Raw genomic sequence first — 27,030 nt, 5'->3', positions numbered from 1 at the left:
ATTGTGAGATAAAACATGTCGCCTCTCTCTCTCTCTCTCTCTCTCTCTCTCTCCCTCTCTCTCTCTCTCCTCTCTCTCTCTCTCTCTCTCTCTCTCTCTCTCTCTCTCTCATTATTAATATTAATTGAACAACAGCACTATTTACATCCCATGCCTTCAGTTGCAATGTCGTGGGACATTGCCTGGGATTGGGGGTAGCCCGTGTCCATCTACATCGAACGACCCATCGTATCTCAGACGAGCGCTGTATCCACTAAGTGATACGCCGCCTAACTATAATTACAATGACAGATAGATGCCGTCACGCAATTGTTTGTTGTTTGTTAACGAACTTTGACCTCCGCAGTCAACAGAGATTTAAATATATATATATTTTTTTTTTATTACATACCTATTCAATCTTACTATAGTGATAAAGACATTTTCAACCCGTGTAATAAATTGATTTTGTATTACATATATGTGCAATCTGGACCGGAAGTTTTAAATGGAGAATTCCCTTTTTATTTTTACTGCAGTTGGCGTCTTATATTTACTGACGTCATATTATATGATTAAATAGAATGGAAATTACATTTAAAATGAAATTTTCTTGGAGCTTGGGGATTTCGACCTCCATGCTTCACCCACCCACCCCCATCTGTGCACACTAGCCTGATGTCACATTCCTGAAAAATAGGATATGACTAGTGACTGTATACAGACACTGGGTGCGCTCCTTTCACCTCTCCTGGACATGTTCCAGCTGTTCTGTCCTGGACAGCGAAAGGAACGATTTTGGAACAGGAAGTTATTTCAACAACATGGCTGCCTCTGTTGTTGTGGTCAAGCATTCGATCGTTTCAATTATTAAACATAAAATAAACGCTTTAACTTACACACTACAGTAAATCAGAATAACGATGTCGCCTCTTTGACTGGTGGTTATGTTGTTTAACTAGTCCTTGTAATTTTTATACCTGCATTTGGCTAGCTAATTAGTAATTTGTACTTTCCTAAAACACAAACTTTGCAATGTCCGCCATTTTGTCTTCCGGCTGCACCACGTCGTCGTCTGGCAGAGGCGGAGTAAGTCCTGGACAGTGTTCCCATTCACTCCATTGCTGTGCGGAGTACTCTGGCTCTCCGGGAGAGTGAAAGGAGCGCACCCTGTAGTCATTAGTGGTGGGACTAGCTGTCTGTGCTTGCGTCGTATAATAGAACCACCTCTGGGGTGTTTTGTTTTTTTACATCCCAACCAGTGCCCCCCCCCCCACCCCCACTGGTATGTCAAAGGCCGTTGTATGTGCTGTCCTGTCTGGGAAAGTAAAGATCCCTTGCTGGTAATGAAAAGTTTTGTAACAACGCGCCTTACTATGTATGGTCTTGTGTCAGTTATGACCATAAAGACTTTCATATTGGAAGTTGATTGCTTGATGATACTAACTACAAAATACTTTACTTTAAAACATGAAATAAAACTGATGTTACAATAATTAAACAAAAAAATTCACGTAACTGCATTTATTGTGATAACATAAATGTGTAATAACATAATATATGAATGCCATCGTGGTAACTCTGTTCTGTTATATATATCCTATAACTATTATGAATAAAAACATTTAGAAAATATTAGGCCTCCATATTTTTGCCAACAGCTGTTGTGCAATTTCTTTTCTATCTTTTTCTAATAATAAATACATTGTAATCATTTATATTTATGCTAAATATTTCACAACATATCACTAAAGATAAAATACCATTTTAAAACTCTCCCGAAACAGTTAACGCTGGTTAAGACAAGCTGAGTACAAGTTAGAAATCGCGATTAGTTTTATACAGTTGGTGGCCAAATATTTGGGATTTATAATTTTATTTCGAAACTATTTTATCAAGACAAATCTGCCAGTGTCAGTTGTTACTTCATTTTTTTCTAAATATATAAAGCTGTTATCCCACGAAACCAGGTAAGAATTCTTGTGTTAATTATATGTAAAATTATGAACTATAAACAGTCATAAATACTAAATAGGGACCGCATAGTTGTCATTGTCGAGATGGGACTGGGATCAGGTCAACTTGCCCTAAAATCATCTCGCCCCCTAGCTACCAACTCCTCGAAGCAGGTCAATGCTCCCCAAAATGAGCTCAACCCGTAGTAACTAACTCGCCCCAGTGGTTGTCAACTCTCCCCAAACTTTATCAACTCACTTCCACCCCCACCCCCCACCCCCCGAAATTAAAAAAACAAACAAAATAATTACTAACTTCCCCAAAAAACACTTTACTCAATACTGTCCATTGGCTAATTGTGAAGATACTAATGCAGACCTCAAATGGGACCTTTTTTTTTTCATTTGGCGACTAAAGTATTTCATACTATCTAAAAATATAAGTAGGCGCCATCTGGCTCCTAAATTGAAAAGTTAACATAGAGGGCTGTTAATGTAGACCTGGTCGTCTATGTACTATAGTGTATATGTTAATGTAGACCTGATCGTCTATGTACTATAGTGTATATATTAATGTAGACCTGGTCGTCTATGTACTATAGTGTATATGTTAATGTAGACCTGGTCGTCTATGTACTATAGTGTATATATTAATGTAGACCTGGTCGTCTATGTATACTACTCAAAAGAATTTAAGGGTCAGACGATATTTTCGACATTATTTTCTGAATGTCAATTATATTAGCTAGACCATAATGTCACGCATGGTATTGTTCCATTTTGACGAAAGTGGGTCTAAGCAACCCATAAATGAATTAAAATCCACTGTCATTGACACTGTCGACTAGTTCTAATGGCGAAAACATGCTTACATTTGCACGTAAATTAGGGCGAAAGCGAAAGGTCTGCTAAGTGCCCATAACTTGCTTTTTCACAAAGCGCTTCATTTGCATGCTTTGCACGTGTATTCCATGTTCCCAACGCTGAATTTCCGTATAATTGAAGCTTGCGTTCGTGTACGGTGCACACTCCAAATTCGACAATGGTACGACGTCAACTGACTATCGAAGATCAAGGAAGGGCTATTGCTTGGCTTCAGGATGGCAATACGCAAAGAAATGTTGCTCTGAGACTTGGTGTCAGTCAGAGTGTCGTTGGCCGACTGTGGCAACGGTACCAAGCAACGAATTCTGTTCAAAATCGTCCACGTTCGGGAAGACCCCGAAGCACTACAAATAGAGAGGACCGCTACATCACCAATATGGCTCTACATCAACGCACAACCACTGCACGCCGATTACGTGACAATCTGCGGACTGCAACTGGAACTCGAGTGTCTGATCAAACCATACGCAATCGTCTGAGAGCCAATAATCTACGCTGCCGTCGCCAGGCTGTTCGACCACCACTCCTACCACGTCACAGAACGGCCAGACGTCACTGGTGCACGCTTCATCTGCGGTGGCAACGTGTTCAGTGGGGTCAAGTGATGGTCACTGATGAGTCCAGGTTTAGTCTCCAGTTCAACGACGGTCGGGTTCGTGTCTACAGACGTCCTGGGGAGCGCTTCGCTGACGTTAACGTTAGACAACGCCATCGGTTCGGTGGTGGCAGCGTCATGGTGTGGGGCGGCATCTCTATCCACCACAGGACCCCCCTCTATGTGGTGGATGGCAATCTGAATGGAATTCGCTATCTGAATGAGATTATCCGGCCGTTGGTTCTCCCAGGCCTTCAGCAGATTGGCGGCGGGGCAGTTCTGCAGGATGACAATGCCAGACCCCACCGCGCCAGGGTGGTAACGGACTTTCTCAGACAACAAGGTATTGCCAGGATGGATTGGCCAGCATATTCGCCTGACTTGGCCCCAATAGAGTACGCCTGGGACGAATTAGGCAGGAGAGTTCGGGATAACCATGCCCCTCCGGCCAACCTTCATGGTCTGGGTCAACTTCTTATGGCAGAGTGGCAGGCCATTCCCCAAGAGTTCTTCAGACGTCTGATCAACAGCATGAGGCAACGATGTGTCGAGTGTATTCGCACCAGGGGTGGATTCACACACTATTAAACGAATGTTCTAATGTGTAAAATCCATGTTTGACAACCTTCAACTTTAACAGCATGTCATGTGACTTTCTTGTATACAGTGACGTTTATTTGTGGTTTTTTGTAAATATGGAACAATAAATTAAATTTTTGGTGTAGTTTACATCATCAATCTAATACACTCTGAAACTTATTTGGTTATACATTTTTGACCCTTAAATTCTTTTGAGTAGTATACTATAGTCTATATATTTCATGCCAGAACATGCTCTGGGGTACAGAGGTGTGAATTGCCGTCGTACTGTAGTAAAATATATCAAGCAATGAACAGTTATTAAGCTGCTTTCATCTGCTGTAACCAAACCGACACAGATAGGTTGGTACTACTAATTATCAATTAACCAACTCAATGAGTTTGAAACATTGTAAAATCTTTGTCAATACACACACATGCCAGGCATGCATGAATGACGTCTGCAATGTTCACTGATTGGTGCTTTGCCGCCACAAAATGTTGATCCCCAAGACAGCATTGTCTGTCGAGACTGTCTTCATCTCAATTGTATACTAATTAAGGAAATAATTAGGGATACAGACCTATAAACACACACCCCCCCCCCCCAGTCTTCATTATTAAAAGATTATTGGCAGTTCAAATATTAGTTGACGCTATTCAGAGTATTTTTGTCAAAATTGGACACCCTCCCTCCCCCTAGGGGCAGTTCGTAGTCCAGTGGTAAAGTGTTCGTTTGATGTGCGGTCAGTCTAGGATCGATCCCTGTCGGTGGACCCGTTGGGCTAATTCTTGTTCCAGCCAGTGCTCCACAACTGGTGTAACAAAGGCTGTGGTATGTACTATTGGATGGTGCATATAAAAGATCTTTTGCTGCTAATCGAAAAGAGTAGCCCATGAAGTGGCGACAGCGGGTTTCCTCTCTCAATATCTGTGTGGTCCTTAAGCATATGTTTGATGCCATATAACTGTAAATAAAATGTGTTGAGTGCGTCATTAAATAAAACATTTCCTTCCTTCTCACCCCCCCCCCCCCCCCCCCCCCCCAATACTACATAATGCTTGGAGATCTCTCCCCCCCCCCCCCAGCCCTTCATAAACAAGTTATGTGATGGGTGTAATATAATTGTAGTGTAACTGGCCTCGGTGGCATTGTGGTTAGGCCATCAGTCTACAGGCTGGTAGGTACTGGGTTCGGATCCCAGTTGAGGCATGGATTTTTAATCCAGATACCGACTCCAAACCCTGAGTGATTGCTCCGCAAGACTCAATGGGTAGGTATAAACCACTTGCACCGACCAGTGATCCATAACTGGTTCGACAAAGGCCATGGTTTGTACTATCCTGCCTGTGGGAAGCGCAAATAAAATATCCCTTGCTGCCTGTTGTAAAAGAGTAGCCTATGTGGCAACAGCGGGTTTCTTCTAAAAAACAGTGTTAGAATGACCATATGTTTGACATCCAATAGCCGATGATAAGATAAAAAATCAATGTGCTCTAGTGGCGTCGTTAAATAAAACAAACTTTATTTTAATATAATTGTAATGTAATACTGTTTTGTCATTTTGGAAAGTGCAGATGTATGCATTTCAATTTGATTTATAATCCTTATATATTGTTACATATATAATTGTATGTATATACGGTATATGCCTAACTATAACTATGTTAAACACTGTCACTGTGACAGAGCATTTATAAAAAACACAAAACCAGGTGGCAGAAATGGAAAATATTTCACAAGCCCGCCGGATCAAAACCAACTAAAATTTACTAACCCACCAGAATTTCTACTAGTCCACCAGTCTATAGAACAATATATTATTAACAATATTATAATACACAGAGTGTCTTCACGTTAAATGATATACGTTATATACATATATTGATAAATTTGAAACATTATTAAGATCAGTTGGTAAGTGATCAGCATCATGTGGCGTACAAAATAAAAAACCCACAGATAGACTGTCGGACTGGTAGTTGCTTTTTTTAACTTGCCAATACCACAACGTTAATGTGAAAAATTTGATCTGATGGATTTTTTGTCTTAAATTTCCTCTAACTTCTGTTGGAAATATGATACCCACAAGCTCTTCTTGTCAGCCAGTTTGCGTGGAGTAATGTAGTCTGATATATTTTTAAGAGTTTTACTTAATGGAGTAAATATTTTTCAATTCTGAAATTTTGGTATATTGAGGTATGCTCGGTATGATAAATCAGTATTGACATTATACCGATACCGAATGGTATATACAATATACCGCCTAGCTCTATTTATAACTAAAAAGGACCTGGTTATTCAAAGACATACATGTATGTAGGCCTACATGTATTTCCAGTTAGACATGGGTACAAACAATTTTTTAAGGTACATTAATTGTACATGTATGTACCATTAAAACACTTTACTTAAAATTTCCTGTGAATTAACATTTTGTACATGTTTTAATTGTAATGTACATGTATTTGCATAAATTATTTCTTTAATGTATGTTGTACATTTTGTAATGTATTAAACAGAATATATATTTATTTTTGTAGAAACTTAAAAGAACATTTCTTCTCAACAATGGAAGGAACAATAACAGAAAACCCACTCACTACATCCAATGCTTGGGCGAAAACGTCAACACCAGTTAGCTCCCCCTGGGGTAAGAAGGTTGAAGTGATGCCCTGTTCCCTGGAAGACGTGATGAGTGAACAGCTGGCATCAGAACTGGCCATTCAGGAGACTCGGCGAGTGGATATCACACCAGTAGACAGCTGCTGGTGAGAAACAGATCTCTGAATACTTTTACTGTAACTCGGAACAAGATGTTTCATTTCATATCAACTTATTTGTGTGCTTATATCCAATTAAGGTTCATGCACACTGTCCTGGGCACACACCTCAGCTATCTGGGCTGTCTGTCCATGTCAGTGAGTTGGTTGCTAGTAAGAGAGAAGAGGGTGTAGTGGTCTTCTACCTACCCATTGAGTCATTAAAACTCGCTCTGGGTGGGAGCCAGTACCGGGCTGCGAACCCTGTACCTACCAGCCTTATGCTCGATGGCTTAACCACGACATCACAAGATGTGTCTCACTGGTAGAGATTGCTGACACTACTGACATTCACAATCAGTGCAAACATTACAACTTGGTATGAAAAACACACATTACCACGCTAGTAATGAATTAAATTATGTATACAAGTCCACATGTTCTCTTACTTCATTTCATCAGTGTAGTTTTATAGAGTAACATGAACAAGATATTCTTTCTCGGTTTCATCTACATTATGTAGGCTTTTTTTCCTGAATTCTGGATTGTTTTGTTTTTATGCTGTTCCTGTTCATGTTCTGTGATGAAAAGTACACAGTAGCTCTCTGAAAACCATTTATTTTTACAGCAATAAAAATATGTTTTATACAAACTGTCTCCGCGTAAAACCCTTAAAATTTGTTTGCTGAATTTTGTGCCAGTGACCCTTTTCATCCATCTGCTTGTTATGAGTAATATTTTTGTACGATTCAGAAAGTTTTACCAAGATTGATTTGTTTTAGTTCTGGAGCGGAGTCTGCTGATGACTTAAGTTATCTGCTGACAGACCAATCGAAACTTGATGGGTGTAATGATGAACTGATCGCCCGCATGCTGCAGCTTGAGTTTGATCGGGAGCACAACGCCTTGCTTACCAAGGAACAGCAGAAGTTAAATGGCTCAAACAAAGGTATTCCTAAATAATAAATGTATGAAATACATTGTATACTATAAGGTCCTGGAGGGAAAAGTATGGGAGTTTTTATGATGCAAAGAAGCAGCAGTGTGAAATAGAGTGTAGTTATTTCACACGTGATTAGAGTGTGAAAAAAAGAGTATTAGAAAACAAGCATGTTATCACCACATACATGTAGGCTGCTTCAAGCACACAGCAGTTAATGCCTTCGGTAAAAGATGACATTTACAAGCTTTGGATAGACCGTAACACCTGCAAATCTAAAAACTACATGTGTTATATAATCTCCTGTTTAAAGATAAACATACAATTTAATAGTACATTGTGCATGTACATTTATGTATGCAGCCGTTTCGTAAAATCAGTGCGGCACGCATACGGTTCGTATAATAATATCTATTTATTAACCAAGTTAATAATTTTTTACTGTCTACTGTCAGTGGGTCATTTGTTTACAAGCCAATAAGACCTGTATGCCAAAGTGTTGTATTTTTTTAATGATTTTAGTTGAAATATATCGTTAAACCACATTTACAAGGGCTAATTGTGATGACATCATATTACGAAAGGAAGTGATTTTAGAACTGGTTTACTAAATGTTATAGCATAAATAGGATTAGCTACCTGTGTTTTTTAATATGTAAAATATCAACGTTGTCAGCAGAACTTCAACAAATACTGTTTAACATAAGACACCAGCCTCGGTGGTGTCACGGTTAAGCCATCAAACATAAGGCTAGTAGGTACAGGGTTCATATCACAGCTCCCACCCAGAGCGAGTTTTAACGACTCAGTGGTTAGGTGTAAGACCACTACACCCTCTTCTCTCTCGTTAACCAACTAACAACTAACTCACTGTCCTGGACAGACAGACCAAATAGCTGATGTATGTTCACAGGACAGTGTGCTTGAACCTTAATTGGTTATAAGCATGAAAATAAGTTAAAAAATTAATAAATACTGAGTTGATATTTTCTATATTAAACAACACTCTGACAAATCCTTTATTTCCTTTCTTTTAAGTGTGCATATCGTTTGAGAATTACAAGACACTTCATCCTTCGTATGAGGAGGAAGACGATGAGGAGAAATTGAAAGAACTTCAAAATAGAGAACCCGAAGAAACTAAATGGCGTAAGAAGAATTTAATTTTTACCCTATGAACTTGAAGGAAATGTGCTACAATAAAAAATTTGGTTTTATTATTTTTTTTAACTTTACATGTACATGTATAAGGAATATCACTTTTAATGTGTGTTGTTAGATCTTAGTTTCTTTCTTAGTACACCATCCTTCTGTAGAGCTAATAACACTTTGCAGTGAATTATATGCGAGGTTTTTGTGGTGAGGATATTTGGGGTGAAGGTGTGTATGGGGATGTTGTAGCATTAAAAGAATTTTCTTTTTCTTGTTTTTGTGTTATACTAATTTTCTTTTTCTTGTTTGGTGTTTATTTTATTTTAATTTTTTGTGTGGTGTTTTTAAAAAATATTTTTCTGCTTTTTGTTTATTTTAGATGAGAAGACACCACAGATAGGTCGGTCTGGATTTGTGTGTGAGGGGAGCAAAATCACGACGAAACATGACAAGGTTATCTGTGGCAGACGTAATGCTGAACGACTGATGGAGGTAAAAAACCAGTGACATTTCATCGTCTTCCAGTAGCTACGAAGATAATTAACAAACACTATTTCGTCTTATTTAAAAAATTGTGATAAATTTATTCTTTTGTTTAGCTTGTCAAGTAGATATAGAGGGTTGATATCCTCAACTAGTGATATCTAAAATCATGGTTTTCAGAAAAACTACTTTTAATGTTTACAATGTTAAGAAAAATCTGAAAAGAAAGCAATTTTGTTTGTTATAAATTATATAGCTTTGCATGTACATGCATGTCTCCTCAAGGGAGGGAAGAAATGTTTTATTTAACGATGCAGCACTCAACACATTTTATTTTAGTAATGGTTATATGGCTTCACCCAGATGGGGGGGGGGGACATAGCCCAGAGGTAAAGTGCTCGCTTGATGCGTGGTCGGTTTAGGATTGATCCCCGTCGTGGCCCCATTGGGCTATTTTTCGTTCCAGTCAGTGCTCCACAACTGGTGTAATAAAGGCCATGGTGTGTACTGTCCTATCTGTGGGATGGTGCACATAAAAGATCCCTTGCTGCTAATCGAAAAGAGCAGCCCATGAAGTGGCGACAGCAGGTTTCCTCTCTCCATATTTGTGTGGTCCTTAACCATATGTCTGATGCCATATGACTGTAAATAAAATGTGTTGAGTGCTTCGTTAAATTAAACAGTTCTTTCCTTCAGCCGGATGGTTAAGGATCACTGAGATCATTTAGAGACGAAACCCGCTGCTGCCTTTCCACGAGCTGATCTTTTTGATTAATTTGCAGCAAGGCATCTTTTATATGCACTATCACATAGAGCCTTTATTAAACCAGTCATGGAGCACTGGCTGGAGTCTCCTAAAAAAACTGACTTTTTAAAAAAGACTTACTATTCTAATTTTTGCATAGGGTGGATGTAACAAATTCTTGTTGTTAGCAATATGTTCTTTTATTTGATAGCATTTTTTTTTTTTTATTGGTAAGTAAGATCTACTGTTGAGAAAACTTAAGAATAATAGTACTTCGGTTCTGATCTGTATTGATATTTTCACTGTATTCATAAGAAACCAATCTTAATTTCTCAGGGAATATATGTGCAGGTTTAATTATTACAAAATGTATATATGAAGAGTTTACTTTGAAAATGCAGTTTATGCCAATTTCAAGATTTCGAAGTTAGCAGTGAAGTTACATGCATAATAATATTAGGGAGGTTTAGATACAAGGTACAAGTGCAAGCTTATAACTTGTAACTTGTAAAACGTACAAGTTGCAGGTTAAAGTATTGAGTTTGCATTTAGTTACACGTAATAGATTTGGATTAAACTTGTAACTTGATTATGAATTATGGGAAATGTAACAAATTTATCCATTGAGGTGTATCAAGATGTTCAGAGTTAAAACCTTTCAGCAGTGCTTCATGTGATATACACTTCATGTGATATACACTTCATGTGATATACGCTTCATGTGATATACCCTTCATGTGATACACACTTCATGTGATACACACTTCATGTGATATACACTTCATGTGATATACAATATGTCATGTGATATACACTTCATGTGATATACAATATGTCATGTGATATACACTTCATGTGATATACGCTTCATGTGATATACGCTTCATGTGATATACGCTTCATGTGATATACGCTTCATGTGATATACGCTTCATGTTACACTTCATGTGATATACACTTCATGTGATATACGCTTCATGTGATATACGCTTCATGTGATATACGCTTCATGTGATATACAATACATGTGATATACGCTTCATGTGATATACGCTTCATGTGATATACACTTCATGTGATATACACTTCATGTGATATACGCTTCATGTGATATACAATATGTCATGTGATATACGCTTCATGTGATATACGCTTCATGTGATATACACTTCATGTGATATACACTTCATGTGATATACGCTTCATGTGATATACAATATGTCATGTGATATACGCTTCATGTGATATACGCTTCATGTGATATACGCTTCATGTGATATACAATATGTCATGTGATATACGCTTCATGTGATATACGCTTCATGTGATATACGCTTCATGTGATATACGCTTCATGTGATATACAATATGTCATGTGATATACACTTCATGTGATATACGCTTCATGTGATATACAATATGTGATATACACTTCATGTGATATACGCTTCATGTGATACACGCTTCATGTGATACACGCTTCATGTGATACACGCTTCATGTGATATACAATACGTCATGTGATATACAATACGTCATGTGATATACGCTTCATGTGATATACGCTTCATGTGATATACGCTTCATGTGATATACGCTTCATGTGATTATACACTTCATGTGATATACACTTCATGTGATATACAATATGTCATGTTGCAACAATGAATTAATGAATGGTTAATGACACCCCAGCACAAAAATACACATTGGCTATTGGGTGTTGCAACGAAATAACATTTTCCTCAAAATGACGTACATGTAAGTGGATATGTCACATTCTGGAAATAATTCTTTATATATATATATATGTATATATGTGTGTGTGTGTGTGTATATATATATATATATATATATATATATATATATATATATATATATATATATATATATATATATATATATAAATATATGATGCAGTGTCTTTTTGAATGAAAATGACATCAGACTCGAATGACATCATTTTGGATGTCCTCACATAAAAATAAACTAGTGCTTAACGTGTTTTTTGTTTCCTGAATGCTGGACAGCTTTTGGTGTAAAGTTGCTGTTGAAATGGGGTTTTTTGATGACTATGAATGCACACGTCAGTTATGGAGTGTTCCGTAGAATGTTTGCTTAAATGTCAATAAACCTAGTTTTGTGACCTCGATTTATTTACATCTAATTTGCAAAGTTATCAAGTTCTTAAAGTATGTGATCTGAAAAACATCACATACTTTGATTGCACTGAAAATGTAAGATACATGTATTATACGTATTTGTAATTGTACCCGGTACTTGTAATTTCAGTTTCCACCTGAGTTTGACAGCGGCGATGGTGAGGGGATGGACATGCAATTACCCAACCATGTGTACAACTCTCTGAAGGTTCACTCGATTCGCGAAAACAACCGAGCACAGAGACTGCATGAGAAGAAGGAGCACTCCACCGCTGTGAGTCACTGTCACACACGCTCGGATCACTGTGTGCCATCCCAGCCTCCACTAAACTTTTTTTTTTTTCTTTCTCTCCTTTGAATTCAATCTCATTTCTTCCCAGTCTGACAACTCCTATATTTCAACTTCTTTTGATGCCCACGTCCACATCCCAGTCCGTGTGTCTCAACTACGACATGTGCTTGTCTCTTGTGGCTATCCATGTCACACACCTTTTAATTGAAGCTTCTAAAGTCTGTATTTGATTATTCTTTGTTAATCAGTACCCACATAGTGTATAATAGTAGGAGATCATTTTATTATGCTAACAGGTCAGAAATCGATCACATTCCAAACTTAACTGCAGTTACCTCCCCCTGTTTATGTACTGTTAGAGCTGGGCAGTATTGAAATTTCAGGTTCGTTATCGGTATCAGTATTTTTGGGGTGATTTACCTTGGTATCAGTACGGTATCTGGTATTGACACAATACCAATACCAATATGGAGCGGTATTTTTGGTATACTCAGCTTTAAATGCACGAGTTATCTCACCGGCAAATTTGATCTAGATAAAAATAAATTCCATACACAAGGCCCTCATCTCTCTCTCCTTATCAGCTATTTTGTGTTTCAGTTATATTCATATAGTGTTAGTGCTTTACTAAATGGCGTAGAACCTTTTTTAATACCAAAATGTTTGTATTTTGAGATTTGCTCAGCTCGTTAAAGCACTATTGACATGATACCGATACCGAACGGTATATACGGTATACCACCCAGCTCTATGTACTATATTGGTCAGTCGATCTAGTAAATGGACATATCTGGACATAACCACACATCGTTCTCTCACTATAGTAACTGATAATTAGCTTTAACTGACAAAACGGTTATTTAACCGTCTGACTACTGGATTAAAGTTTGACAAAAACAAATTTGAGTGGTTACAAATTTATAACTTTTGATGATATTTTAGATCGGTTAATGTTGATGAAACTTAGTGGCATTTACTTACACACATTTGTGGCCAGATGTCCAGTATTCATGGTCATTATTCCAAATAACTGTTTTCTGACCAGATATATTTTTAGAAACGAATTAAGATTCATATCCCAATTTTCTTTTCTTTTTCACTGTTGACAAAATGGTCAGATTATTATCAAATTGGCTGTCAATTCCCGAAAATGACTGCAAGGTTCCGCCATTGTTGTCAAGCACAAATTTTTCGTGCAAAAACAAAAAACTAAAGCATCCATTATCAAGATTGGTCTCAATCTGTGTTCTATTATTATTTCTGGTTAGTACCGTAGGCAAAATGACGGGAAATATGATTGACTGCTGGTAAGACTGATGTTGGGCGATATATCAGAAGGTTAAATGAATCACATATAATTGATCATGTTAATGGATTCACCTGGAAATAAGCCAGATTTTGTCCACCCTTTCCCTCATACAATGCTGTAACTGGGTGATTATTTCAGGAACACGCTGTCGATTCCAAGACGAGACTGATGATGTACAAACTCGTCAACTCCGGCATCCTCGAATCGGTGACGGGCGCTATCAGCGGAGGCAAGGAGGCCCAGGTGTTTCACGCATTCGGCGGAGAGTACGTCTACAGTATTATTTATTACCGTAGGAAAATTAGTGGAAAATATCTTGATATTTTGTATTACATGTATATGTTATATTAGAAAAGTTAAATGGCTAACCTCTGGGTGGGCAAAACATTTCGCCAAATTATTTTTTAAAAACCTAGCTATTTTCCAACAAAATACCATTTATTAAATGAAATATTTTCACCAAATTGAAATAAAATATGTCAATTGTTCCTAAAATTCGCAATTGACGATTTTAAGCAGAGTTAATCCTGTAAAATTAGTTAAAATTTGTGGAAAATGTCTTGATATTTTGTATTTTATATTATATTAGGAAAATTAATAAACTGCTGGTTGAAAACATAGTGATATTTATTATTGCAAGAAAAAATAGTTTAAAATTGGTGAAAAATATCTTTGTATTGTATATTATTGTAGAAAAATCAATCACAAATTAGTGAATTCAACCATATTTCCTTGTTTAATGACAGATAATTGTTGGTTGACTTTTAGAGTGGAAGATAAATGTTTGCCAAAAGAGTGTGCACTCAAAGTGTACAAGACTACTCTGAATGAGTTCAAGAATCGCGAGAAGTATATCCATGGAGACCGGCGTTTCTTCAAGGACGACTTCAAGAAAGCCAACCCAAGAAAGATCATGAAATTGTGGGCAGAGAAAGAAGCCTACAATTTGAACAGGTAAATAAATACACAGTCAGTGTGTGATCGATCCCCATTGGTGGGCCCATTGGGCTATTTCTCATTCCAGCCAGTGCACCACGACAGATATATTAAAGGCCATGGTATGAGCTATCCTGCATATAAAAGATCCCTTGCTACTAATGGAAAAATTTAGTGGGTTTCTTCTCTAAGACTAAATGCCAAAATTAGCAAATGTTTGACATCCAATAGTCGATGATTAATAAATCAATGTGCTCTAGTGATGTCATTAACCTTTAGACTACTGGATTAATTTTTAACAAAAACCATGTTGAGTGGGTACAAGTTTATAATTTTTACTCACATATATTCACTTAAATGTTTCATAAATATATGAAATAAAGTTCATATATGAATCGGTAAGTATTATTTTCGTGTCTTTTTTTGTAATTTTTATTATTTTAGATCGGCTAATGGTGATTAAAATTAGGCAAAACATCGAAAAAGTTGTGTTTACTTACGGGCATTTGTGGCCAGCTGTCCAGTATTTATGTCCATTATTCCCGATAACAGTGGTTTTCTGACCAGAATTTTTTTTAAAACCCGAACTGCGATTCATATTGCAATATTTGGTAATTTTCGTTGTTGGTAAAACGATCAAATTTATTATCAAATTAGCTGTTACAATCAGCTATCGATCCCTGAAAATTACCGCGACGTGCCGCCATTGTTGTCAAGCGAAAATACTTGGCGAAAACCACTTTTTGAACTAAAAATTTCAAGGTATTTTCAATTGAAAAAATCAAAACAAAAACCACCATTTTGAAAAAAAATCTTTTTTCTTTAATTATATTTCCGTTTCCGGTGAGTGTCGTGTGCAAAACGGCGGGAAATATGAATTGGGGAATGCACTGTATGCAGTGTACAGTATATCGACTGACATGACGTCGGGCGAGATATCTCGCCTGCAGTAGTCAGAAGGTTAAACAAAAAAAACACCAAATGATTTACCTATTTTCCACAGAGTTATGGCCCTTGAACTTGGGAGATTGGAAAATGTGTTGGGCCCTGTAGGGGACATGTATTGCTTTAGCAGCTCTCAGAATGCTTGTTGAAATTTGTTTTGCAGAATGAAGAAGTTCTCTGTGCCCTGTCCAAGTGTGGTGGCCTTGAAGAAACATGTACTGGTGATGTCCTTCATCGGGAAAGACGGGCATCCAGCGCCAAAACTCAAAGATGCTAAATTGTCACCAGAAAATCTTGAAGATGCCTTTGACCAAACGGTTAAAGTGAGTGTAAAGTAATTTAACATTTACATGTGGGTTTTCAGTAACAGTGGAAAGGAGACAGTCGTAACCAAACAAAGGGAGGGATGTAGCCCAGTGGTAAAACATTCGCTTGATGCTCAGTCGATCTGGGATCGATCCCATGTCAGTGGGCCCATTGGGTTATTTCTCGTTCCAGCCAGTGTACCACAACTGGTATATCAAAGGCCATGGTATATGTTATCTTTTCTGTGGAACGGTGCATAAAAAACATCCTTTGCTACTAATGGAAAAATATAGCGGGTTTCCTCTCTAAGACTCCAATAGCCAATGTTGAATAAATAAATTTGCTCTAGTGGTGTTAAAACAAATTTGTCTTAACCCAGGCTTCTGAAAATTGAAATTTTGTATAATAAATTTATGGGTTACACAAAAGCAAATTCAGGTCACTCATTTTGACGTAAGGTGCCATATGTCCATGTAAATGATGTCATAAATTCAATGTGCGAATGAAAAATGGGTTACGCAAAACTATGCTTCCGCGAGCGACAGGCGAATGAAACTATCGCTCTCGCAATTTTTAGAGGCCTGAAACCAAACGTATTTAATGCTGCCTAATCACGACGGTCTGTGGCTTTATGGCTGCACACCACACGTGAACTTTCGTCAGGCATTTCAATACAGTTTCTATTTCACAGTATGTAGGCTGAAAAACACAACTACTGTATGTCGTAAGGGTTAAATGACTACTATTTTTAAAAAGTGGATTATTGTACAGCATAACTTCCATGCAAAAAATCAATGTATGTTGACCATAAAAATGTGGAGTTATCCACACTCATCATGAACTATCAGTGAACTGCCTCATTTTGCCGTTAGTAAGCCTCCCGTGAGGGGATTAATTTGACAAGCATCACTAAAAAATTAAAATCGATGAAATTCAACTTTAATTCATAAACTAACAAAAATAATAACTGTAAAGTAGTTAAAATAGATATATTATTTAACTATGTAGAATTTAAAAGCATTTATTTACAGTTTATAACAGTTGCTTTGTAAATAAAAATAGCCAACAAATCACATGCAGATTTCATGTGCGCTGCCATTTTGTTCACAGTGTTGTAAACAAATTATCACAGTAAGTAAGAGTTGCCTTTTAATAATAGGATTATATTGCCTGTTAAATTAATGACTGATAGAAAGGCACTCGCACGCAATACGTAGTAAAAAAAGCATGTTTGATTCACAGCACTACTAAAATGACATAAATGTTGCTTTCCCCCGTAAAATGGTAAGCGGCGTGAATATTGTTCTCCAGTCAAAGGGTTAGAAATGCTCTGTTAGTGAAACACGTGTTACAGTGGGTGGAGACTGAGGTCGGTGTGACGAGTGTTCTGTAGAACGTGTTACAGTGGGTGGAGACTGAGGTCGGTGTGACGAGTGTTCTGTAGAACGTGTTACAGTGGGTGGAGACTGAGGTCGGTGCGACGAGTGTTCTGTAGAACGTGTTACAGTGGGTGGAGACTGAGGTCGGTGCGACGAGTGTTCTGTAGAACGTGTTACAGTGGGTGGAGACTGAGGTCGGTGCGACGAGTGTTCTGTAGAACGTGTTACAGTGGGTGGAGACTGAGGTCGGTGCGACGAGTGTTCTGTAGAACGTGTTACAGTGGGTGGAGACTGAGGTCGGTGCGACGAGTGTTCTGTAGAACGTGTTACAGTGGGTGGAGACTGAGGTCGGTGCGACGAGTGTTCTGTAGAACGTGTTACAGTGGGTGGAGACTGAGGTCGGTGCGACGAGTGTTCTGTAGAACGTGTTACAGTGGGTGGAGACTGAGGTCGGTGCGACGACTGTTCTGTAGAACGTGTTACAGTGGGTGGAGACTGAGGTCGGTGCGACGACTGTTCTGTAGAACGTGTTACAGTGGGTGGAGACTGAGGTCGGTGCGACGAGTGTTCTGTAGAACGTGATACAGTGGGTGGAGACTGAGGTCGGTGCGACGAGTGTTCTGTAGAACGTGTTACAGTGGGTGGGTGGAGACTGAGGTCGGTGCGACGAGTGTTCTGTAGAACGTGTTACAGTGGGTGGGTGGAGACTGAGGTCGGTGCGGCGAGTGTTCTGTAGAACGTGTTACAGTGGGTGGAGACTGAGGTCGGTGCGGCGAGTGTTCTGTAGAACGTGATACAGTGGGTGGAGACTGAGGTCGGTGCGACGAGTGTTCTGTAGAACGTGATACAGTGGGTGGAGACTGAGGTCGGTGCGACGAGTGTTCTGTAGAACGTGATACAGTGGGTGGAGACTGAGGTCGGTGCGACGAGTGTTCTGTAGAACGTGTTACAGTGGGTGGAGACTGAGGTCGGTGCGACGAGTGTTCTGTAGAACGTGTTACAGTGGGTGGAGACTGAGGTCGGTGCGACGAGTGTTCTGTAGAACGTGTTACAGTGGGTGGAGACTGAGGTCGGTGCGACGAGTGTTCTGTAGAACGTGTTACAGTGGGTGGAGACTGAGGTCGGTGTGACGAGTGTTCTGTAGAACGTGTTACAGTGGGTGGAGACTGAGGTCGGTGTGACGAGTGTTCTGTAGAACGTGTTACAGTGGGTGGAGACTGAGGTCGGTGTGACGAGTGTTCTGTAGAACGTGTTACAGTGGGTGGAGACTGAGGTCGGTGCGACGAGTGTTCTGTAGAACGTGTTACAGTGGGTGAATACTGAGGTCGGTGTGACGAATGTTCTGTAGAACGTGTTACAGTGGGTGGGTGGAGACTGAGGTCGGTGTGACGAGTGTTCTGTAGAACGTGTTACAGTGGGTGGAGACTGAGGTCGGTGTGGTGAATGTTCTGTAGAACGTGATACAGTGGGTGGAGACTGAGGTCGGTGTGACGACTGTTCTGTAGAACGTGTTACAGTGGGTGGAGACTGAGGTCGGTGTGATGAATGTTTTGTAGATAATGAAGAAGCTGCAGACGGAGTGCAGTCTGGTCCACGCAGACCTCAGTGAGTTCAACATGCTGTGGCACAACAACACCGTGCACGTGATCGACGTCAGCCAGTCAGTCGACCTGATGCATCCCAAGGCCATGGAGTTCCTCTACAGAGACTGCTACAATGTTAACAAGGTGGGTATTATCCATAGGCATACAGGCTCCCATTTTTGGAGTGGGACATGCTGGCTTTTGTCCAAATTAAACAAAATGCCTTCATGTGAATAACAACATTTATTTATATTGGCATTACTAACAAACAGCTATAGAGGGTTGCAAACAAATCACTACACATTTTTACATGGATTATAACTAATTTTGAGGGTAGAATGATGAAAATACATTGTACAAAGGTCTCAGGTTAGCACATTTTGCCTGAATATCTCTATCACTTTCCCTCGAATTTGAGGTTTTGCTCCAGCACTAGTGAGGCAGTTGATCCACCCCCCCCCCCCACACACACACACACCCTCCTGTCTCATATGCTTATGTGGGTATCTTACCAACACTTCAGTTTGTTAGCATAGTTCATTAAACAAACATGTTAGTTCCTCTACAGAGACTGCTACAGTGTAATGAACAAGGTGGGTATCTTACCAACACTTCTCGTTCCTCTACAGAGACTGCTACAGTGTAACGAACAAGGTGGGTATCTTACCAACACTTCTCGTTCCTCTACAGAGACTGCTACAGTGTAACGAACAAGGTGGGTATCTTACCAACACTTCTCGTTCCTCTACAGAGACTGCTACAGTGTAACGAACAAGGTGGGTATCTTACCAACACTTCTCGTTCCTCTACAGAGACTGCTACAGTGTAACGAACAAGGTGGGTATCTTACCAACACTTCTCGTTCCTCTACAGAGACTGCTACAGTGTAACGAACAAGGTGGGTATCTTACCAACACTTCTCGTTCCTCTACAGAGACTGCTACAGTGTAACGAACAAGGTGGGTATCTTACCAACACTTCTCGTTCCTCTACAGAGACTGCTACAGTGTAACGAACAAGGTGGGTATCTTACCAACACTTCTCGTTCCTCTACAGAGACTGCTACAGTGTAACGAACAAGGTGGGTATCTTACCAACACTTCTCGTTCCTCTACAGAGACTGCTACAGTGTAACGAACAAGGTGGGTATCTTACCAACACTTCTCGTTCCTCTACAGAGACTGCTACAGTGTAACGAACAAGGTGGGTATCTTACCAACACTTCTCGTTCCTCTACAGAGACTGCTACAGTGTAACGAACAAGGTGGGTATCTTACCAACACTTCTCGTTCCTCTACAGAGACTGCTACAGTGTAACGAACAAGGTGGGTATCTTACCAACACTTCTCGTTCCTCTACAGAGACTGCTACAGTGTAACGAACAAGGTGGGTATCTTACCAACACTTCTCGTTCCTCTACAGAGACTGCTACAGTGTAACGAACAAGGTGGGTATCTTACCAACACTTCTCGTTCCTCTACAGAGACTGCTACAGTGTAACGAACAAGGTGGGTATCTTACCAACACTTCTCGTTCCTCTACAGAGACTGCTACAGTGTAACGAACAAGGTGGGTATCTTACCAACACTTCTCGTTCCTCTACAGAGACTGCTACAGTGTAACGAACAAGGTGGGTATCTTACCAACACTTCTCGTTCCTCTACAGAGACTGCTACAGTGTAACGAACAAGGTGGGTATCTTACCAACACTTCTCGTTCCTCTACAGAGACTGCTACAGTGTAACGAACAAGGTGGGTATCTTACCAACACTTCTCGTTCCTCTACAGAGACTGCTACAGTGTAACGAACAAGGTGGGTATCTTACCAACACTTCTCGTTCCTCTACAGAGACTGCTACAGTGTAACGAACAAGGTGGGCATCTTACCAACACTTCTCGTTCCTCTACAGAGACTGCTACAGTGTAACGAACAAGGTGGGTATCTTACCAACACTTCTCGTTCCTCTACAGAGACTGCTACAGTGTAACGAACAAGGTGGGCATCTTACCAACACTTCTCGTTCCTCTACAGAGACTGCTACAGTGTAACGAACAAGGTGGGTATCTTACCAACACTTCTTGTTGTTAGCACATTTTATTACCCATATGATTAAAATATCTTGGTACATATCAAAATATTACATCTCACTAGAATGTCAAGTGGGACGTAACACGTCGATATCAGAGGGCGACATCATATAATTGGTGCACTAGGATCTTGCCGGAATGTCAGTCAAACATATTCAGTAATGTAAATTAAAATTGATTATGGGCAATAAATAGGATATTAAACTCGCTACCATTTCGATTCATATTTATGTTCCTTGTGAAACAATTTTTATTGTCACTCGCTAAAGCTCATGACAGTTGAAAATTATTTCACTCAGGACATAAACATGACATGAAATGGAATCTCATTTAAAAGTAAACTTAAGTTTGTTTTATTTAACGACGCCACTAGAGCACATTGATTTTTTTATCTTATCATCGGGGTCAAAATTCCACAGGATTTTCTTTTTTACTGTTTCTGTCTCCAGGGGTTGAACATTTTTCAAAACAATTACTTGCCACAGGACAAGTACCAATCAGATATTCACTTGCCCCATATATTCCCACTTACCCATACTTCTTATTGTAACCAATTCTGTTACTGTACTTAATTTTTAGTACAGTGCTCAATAATGTAATAATCTTGAAAGTAATTGGTCTAATTGCACAACTAAAGAATTTTGGCAATATAGGTTACAACACTTACTCGGGAAGTACTAAATTTATATTTCTGTTCAGTAGTATCCAGTATTTATTGTATTTTTGTCTGTCTTCTCTACTTGTTGATTTAAACTTTGTTTTAAATACATGTAGTGTCCATTTGCTGATTTAAACTTTGTTATTTGTTTGGTAGTGTCTACTTGTTCATCCAAATATAATTATTGTGTCAATGTATGTCTTAGTGACCACTTGTTGTATGGTGTAGGTCTAATGAAATCTGACTTCACCTTCTAAAGATGTTCATTTTACACGAACGTGGAGTTACCTTGGCAAAAGATTAAGTCTGTTCTGCTACAAGGTTTGTTACATCTAAACTAAAATATCTTACAACTTTTATAAGAATACAGTTCATAATATTTATGCTTTTTTCGAGTGAACTCGGGAATTATAAACTCGTTAGTAGCACTTGCTTTACGTCCCTGTTCATTTGCAAAGAGCAGATTCCATAATCGCGTTAACATCAAATTTAATTTTAATATGACTAATTTAAATTGTGTCCCACCTCATATACCATGTATGCAACGATTAAACATTTTGAGTTCACACACAAGACATGTATACTTTATTTTTATATAAGCTGTAAAGCGTATTGGACGCTATTTCCTAAGTTGGAAGATTATCGAAACGATTACTTGTACAAATTCAATTAAACATTCAGTGGCAGAAATTACCAATCTCAGTCAATAGTAAAAGGGGAATAACTATCAAGTTGTTATCAAACGTTTCAATACAATTTCCGTTTTGGTGTGTTAACGCATTGGCAAGAGTTCCGATCATTGCAGCATTTAGGGTTAGGGTTACTGTAGTTCTCCTGAGAGCTGTGTAAATGCTCGAACGATCGGAACTCTTTCCAAAGGATTTACCAAGATTTGTAACAAAATAAGTTTCAGGTGTTACGTTAATCACTTGTCATTGGGCATATGCAGTTAATATAATTACTTGCCCGACATGAAAATTCCACTTGGCACGGGCGTCGGGCGATGGGATGTTTGATCCCCTTTGTTTCAGACATACTGCTGACATTCTGCCAGTAACAATACAAGATGCAGACTGTCTTGAATTGAACCAGTGATGGTTTTGTTCTGTTTCAGTTTTTCGACAAGAGAGGAGTGCACAATGTTCCTAGTCCAGAGAAGTTGTTTAACGACGTCACTGGTCTCGACATACAAGGAACAGGTGCAGATTTTGTTGCACAGGTTAGTAACATTACTTTATGAGAACAGGTTTTTCATTTCATTTCAACTTATTTTCATACTTATATCCAATTAAATTCAAGCACGCTGTCATGGGAACATATCTCAGCTATCTGGGCTGTCTGTCCAGGACAGTGGGCTAGTTGTTAGTTGTTAGTTGTTAGTGAGAGAGAAGAGGGTGTAGTGATCTTACACCTACACATTGAGTCGTTAAAACTCGCTCTGCGTGGGAGCCGTTACCGGGCTGCGAACCCAGTACCTACCAGCCTATTGTCTGACAGCTTAATTACGACACCACCGAGGCAAGTGGATTTTCATTACGTATTGCTCCAGTTGACTTTTTTTTGTATGTTGAACAGTAGGTGTTTTATAAGCACAAATGGTTAACCCGCCACCATGTCACCTTTTTGTGTGTGCATGTGCATGTCTGTACCATGTGGGTGGGTAGGTGTATGGATGGAGGACGGACAAATGAAAAGAACGAACAAATGAATGGACATAGAAAATTCTCAACCAGTTGAGAGGAGTGGGATAATTGTTTGTATTATTATTAGTATGTAAAAATTGATGTCCAACTCTGATTTGTACAGGTTCAGCGATGCGACAAGGAAAGAAAGGAGGCCCTGACTAGTCACAGCAACCAGTACAAGGAATACGCATTTGATTACTTCTTTGACATCTCACAGTCGGAAAGATCGGCGGCTCTCGACAAACTAGTTCTCTCAGACAGCGATGAGGAAGTCGTAGACACCAGGTGAAGCAGGTTCCGTCTGTAACACCAATTCTCATTGGAAGTTGCAGTGTACCTGCTATGTAACGTTTATTGTGATTGGTCAAGCCGTCTGCTCAGGTTGAAGATGTGTGAGAGGGTGATGACATCAGTAAAACATTTTAGGCCAAATTTACAAAGCCTGTTTTTGTCTTACATGAGGTTTCTACACTGTTTGTATTGCTTAAACATTCGCATTTAAGAAAAACAGGTAAATGTGGCACTTTATTTTTAGTCAGAAGTATTGTTTTTTAAGTCAGAATATTGTACCAGTTAGTTCCAAACTATACCAGTCGATTGCAAAATATATAAGTAAACTGCATTTTGTGATGTGTGTACAGTGGAACAGGTGGCCAATGTTAATAGGTGCCTGCACCACCTGTTAGGACAGCTACTACAACCAGATGGAGTTGTATAGCCAAAACACTCAGGAAATAGATGAAGATATGATGATTTTGAAAATGATAAATGTCATTAGAGCAGTGAGAATGCATTCTGTTAGCAGTATTGGTTTCAAACTATAGTCTGTCCCATCATTCTATAAAAATGTTTTTTGTAAATAATTTCAATTTGGTTTGACGTAAGAAGAAATTGAATCAAAGTGTTTTGGAAATAACAAAAAAACCTAACTATTTTTGTGTGCAATTTAGAAATCAGTTGGCTCAGAAATAAATAACTTGTAGTAAATTCCATACTATGAAAAAAGATGTTCCTTGTGGGATGGACCATAGGTGATTTTCAGATGGATCTGGGTAGTGAGACCTAAAGTAAATTTTATTCAGCTTTTTATCTGCGAATTCCTGTAAAAGGCATTTTGAATGCTAACAGAGTGAGATGTGCATCCTTCTTTGTTGTAGCCATGTACAGTAACGTACTTGACTGGATTTGGTGAAATCAATGATAAAAATATTTGTGAACGGAATGTTTGCACATTGTTGTTTATTCAACATTAAACCAAGAAGGGTATGTTGGATAATACTTACATGGAAGTGAATGCATGCCATTGTCAAATGGATCTTACAGAAAAGTATACTGTTAATACATGTATATGGCATAACATAAATGCATTATATGTTGGTGAATTTCAATGGATCTTACAGAAAAGTATACTGTTAATACATGTATATGGCATAACATAAATGCATTATATGTAGGTGAATTTCAATGGATCTTATAGAAAAGTATACTGTTAATACATGTATATGGCATAACATAAATGCATTATATGTTGGTGAATTTCAATAGATTATAAATTTGATAAACCTACTTCTGTAAAAGAAACTGGTAGGGTTCATACTAATCATTGGAATGCAGTGTTCTTTTGAATACATGTACACTTACATTTTGCTTTTATGTATAGATTGAATGTCCATATTCATTCAGATAAATACTTTTATTTTGCCCCCCCCCCCCCAGCTCCAAAAAAAAGAACTTTGTGAAAGTCTTAGCAAGTTTATATAATATTTTTTCTTAGAAAGCCACCCAAATACGAGGTTTGTAAAAAAAGCTTTCTATGTCTTTCGTTCTTAGATTTCTTAGATATATACACAGTATTTGAACTGATCATGTCAACAGGCTCATGAATTTGTGGCCTCTTTATAAATTGTTATGTATGAAAAGCACATTGCAGGGAACGTTTTGTTCAGTATCGCATCTCGATTCGCTACACAAGTTTCAGAGATCAGAGATCACTGAACAGTTTTAAAACATTTAAACAGTAATTTCCTATTGATTATAAATCTAACTAAATGAAATTTTAATACAAAATGTTCCCTGTGTGGTCATGTTTATTGCAAAGAAATACTTTTGATACCCAGAAAGTATGAGAGCTACATGTGTGTTAGTATTTGTTAGTGCATTGGACAGAGTATGTTGTTGCTATGTTCCTTTACTGTTTGTTATTTTGTAGTTTGTTGTAGTTACAATCAAGAACTAAAATTCAGAAAAATTAAAATAATGTACATCAGTTTACACTGGACTCACTGGATTCAAGGTGAAACCGACTGCTTAGGGTCCATTTAGATAGTACGTAAGGCTCGAGGGGGTGGGTGGGTGTAGGTCCAAATGTTATGTGGGGTTACAAGAGGTGGGTGGGTGTATTTAACAGCCTTATGTAACACTTTTTTATTATTACTAATTTATTGGGGTTTTGAGGTGGGTTTTCATAAACACTGTCACGGCAACAGTGTTTAGCGTAGGCCTACATGTAGTTATAGCTAGACATATACACACAATAAGGATTATAAATGGAGTTGAAATCCATATTTATGCTTTGCCAAATTTCAAAACAGTATGTTAACATTATATTACACCCATCGCATGACTCATTTGTGAATGGGAAAGGGGTGTGTGTGTCTAATTTTAACAAAAATAGTGTTACGTAATATCTGACCAGCCCCTTACACATTGTTGGATTAAACCGATTTTTCCCAGCTGTTGTCAGTAAATGGGAGTCCTATGGTGTGCTGGATTATGCAGGCACCCATTTCGACAAAGTCCACTGTATTCAGATTGCTCTAATAGTGCTGACACAAAATATATTTACAAGTGTGTTGTCCATCTTTCTACTATATTGTGCATTTAAAACCCAATTCTTCAGAAGTCTAGGTTAATGTGTCCATTATCATAATTATAACCTTTGATTAATGTTGACCAAATGCATTTTATGTCTTATTTTACATTATCTTTTTTACATTAGTTTTTTAATCATTTACAGTTATTTCATAAACCTTTAGGAAAAATTGATAAACCTAGATAAATCTACGTTTTGTTATTTTTAAATGGAAATATTTGATGAAATACTGAGAAAGCTGCATGCTATAATGTACACTTGTGAAAAAACGGTCCTGTTAGGAACAAGCTTTTCTACTATACTTTTTGCTTTTCAAATGAGTCCGATAATGTTATATCACTGAATTGTATCTTTTTATTTATTGAAAAAAAGATGATATAATTATTTTCACAATAAATATTTATATTCATATTATGATTTAGTTATGTTTCAGTTTCTCATGTAATTTTGTAATACAATACATCTCAATACCCATGTGCATGGAAATCATCTCCAATAGAAATATTGGCCTCGACTGAATAAAAATGATTAATGGTTGTTAAATGTTATGCATCAAATGCTACCATGCAAAATATATCGTAAAAAAATAATAAAATTGCATTGAATGTTGTGCGTGTGCTGTGTTTTGACACCATAACCACCTTGCACATGCTACACAATGATTAATGGTTGTGAAAATGATATGCAACTATAGTCCATCCCAATTAATTTCAGTTTGGTTTAAAGGAAAGAAAGGAAA

General features: G+C 38.3%; 1 protein-coding gene across 1 annotated transcript; it reads left to right on the top strand.

The window, feature by feature from the left end:
- Positions 1–1,632: 1,632 nt before the first annotated feature.
- Positions 1,633–26,700, top strand: LOC121376927 (serine/threonine-protein kinase RIO3-like). Its single transcript, XM_041504732.1, has 12 exons — positions 1,633–1,949; positions 6,538–6,765; positions 7,539–7,705; positions 8,735–8,845; positions 9,228–9,340; positions 12,369–12,512; positions 13,978–14,105; positions 14,608–14,793; positions 15,884–16,043; positions 18,962–19,132; positions 22,849–22,953; positions 23,541–26,700. Exons 2-12 carry the CDS (start codon positions 6,566–6,568, stop codon positions 23,706–23,708), a joined length of 1,653 nt encoding a protein of 550 aa, XP_041360666.1. The 5' UTR covers positions 1,633–1,949; positions 6,538–6,565; the 3' UTR covers positions 23,709–26,700.
- Positions 26,701–27,030: the final 330 nt, after the last annotated feature.

Source organism: Gigantopelta aegis, chromosome 7 (genome assembly GCF_016097555.1).
Source record: "Gigantopelta aegis isolate Gae_Host chromosome 7, Gae_host_genome, whole genome shotgun sequence".
Taxonomy (NCBI): Eukaryota; Metazoa; Mollusca; class Gastropoda; order Neomphalida; family Peltospiridae; genus Gigantopelta; species Gigantopelta aegis.
This window is presented reverse-complemented; position numbering and strand designations above follow the sequence as displayed.

Coding starts and splice junctions, on each gene's coding strand:
- LOC121376927 (XM_041504732.1), top strand. CDS start 6,566: ATGGAAGGAACAATAACAGAAAACCCACTCACTACATCCAATGCTTGG. Junction 7,706..8,734: donor GTTAAATGGCTCAAACAAAG/GTATTCCTAAAT, acceptor CTTTCTTTTAAG/TGTGCATATCGTTTGAGAAT. Junction 19,133..22,848: donor ACTGCTACAATGTTAACAAG/GTGGGTATTATC, acceptor GTTCTGTTTCAG/TTTTTCGACAAGAGAGGAGT.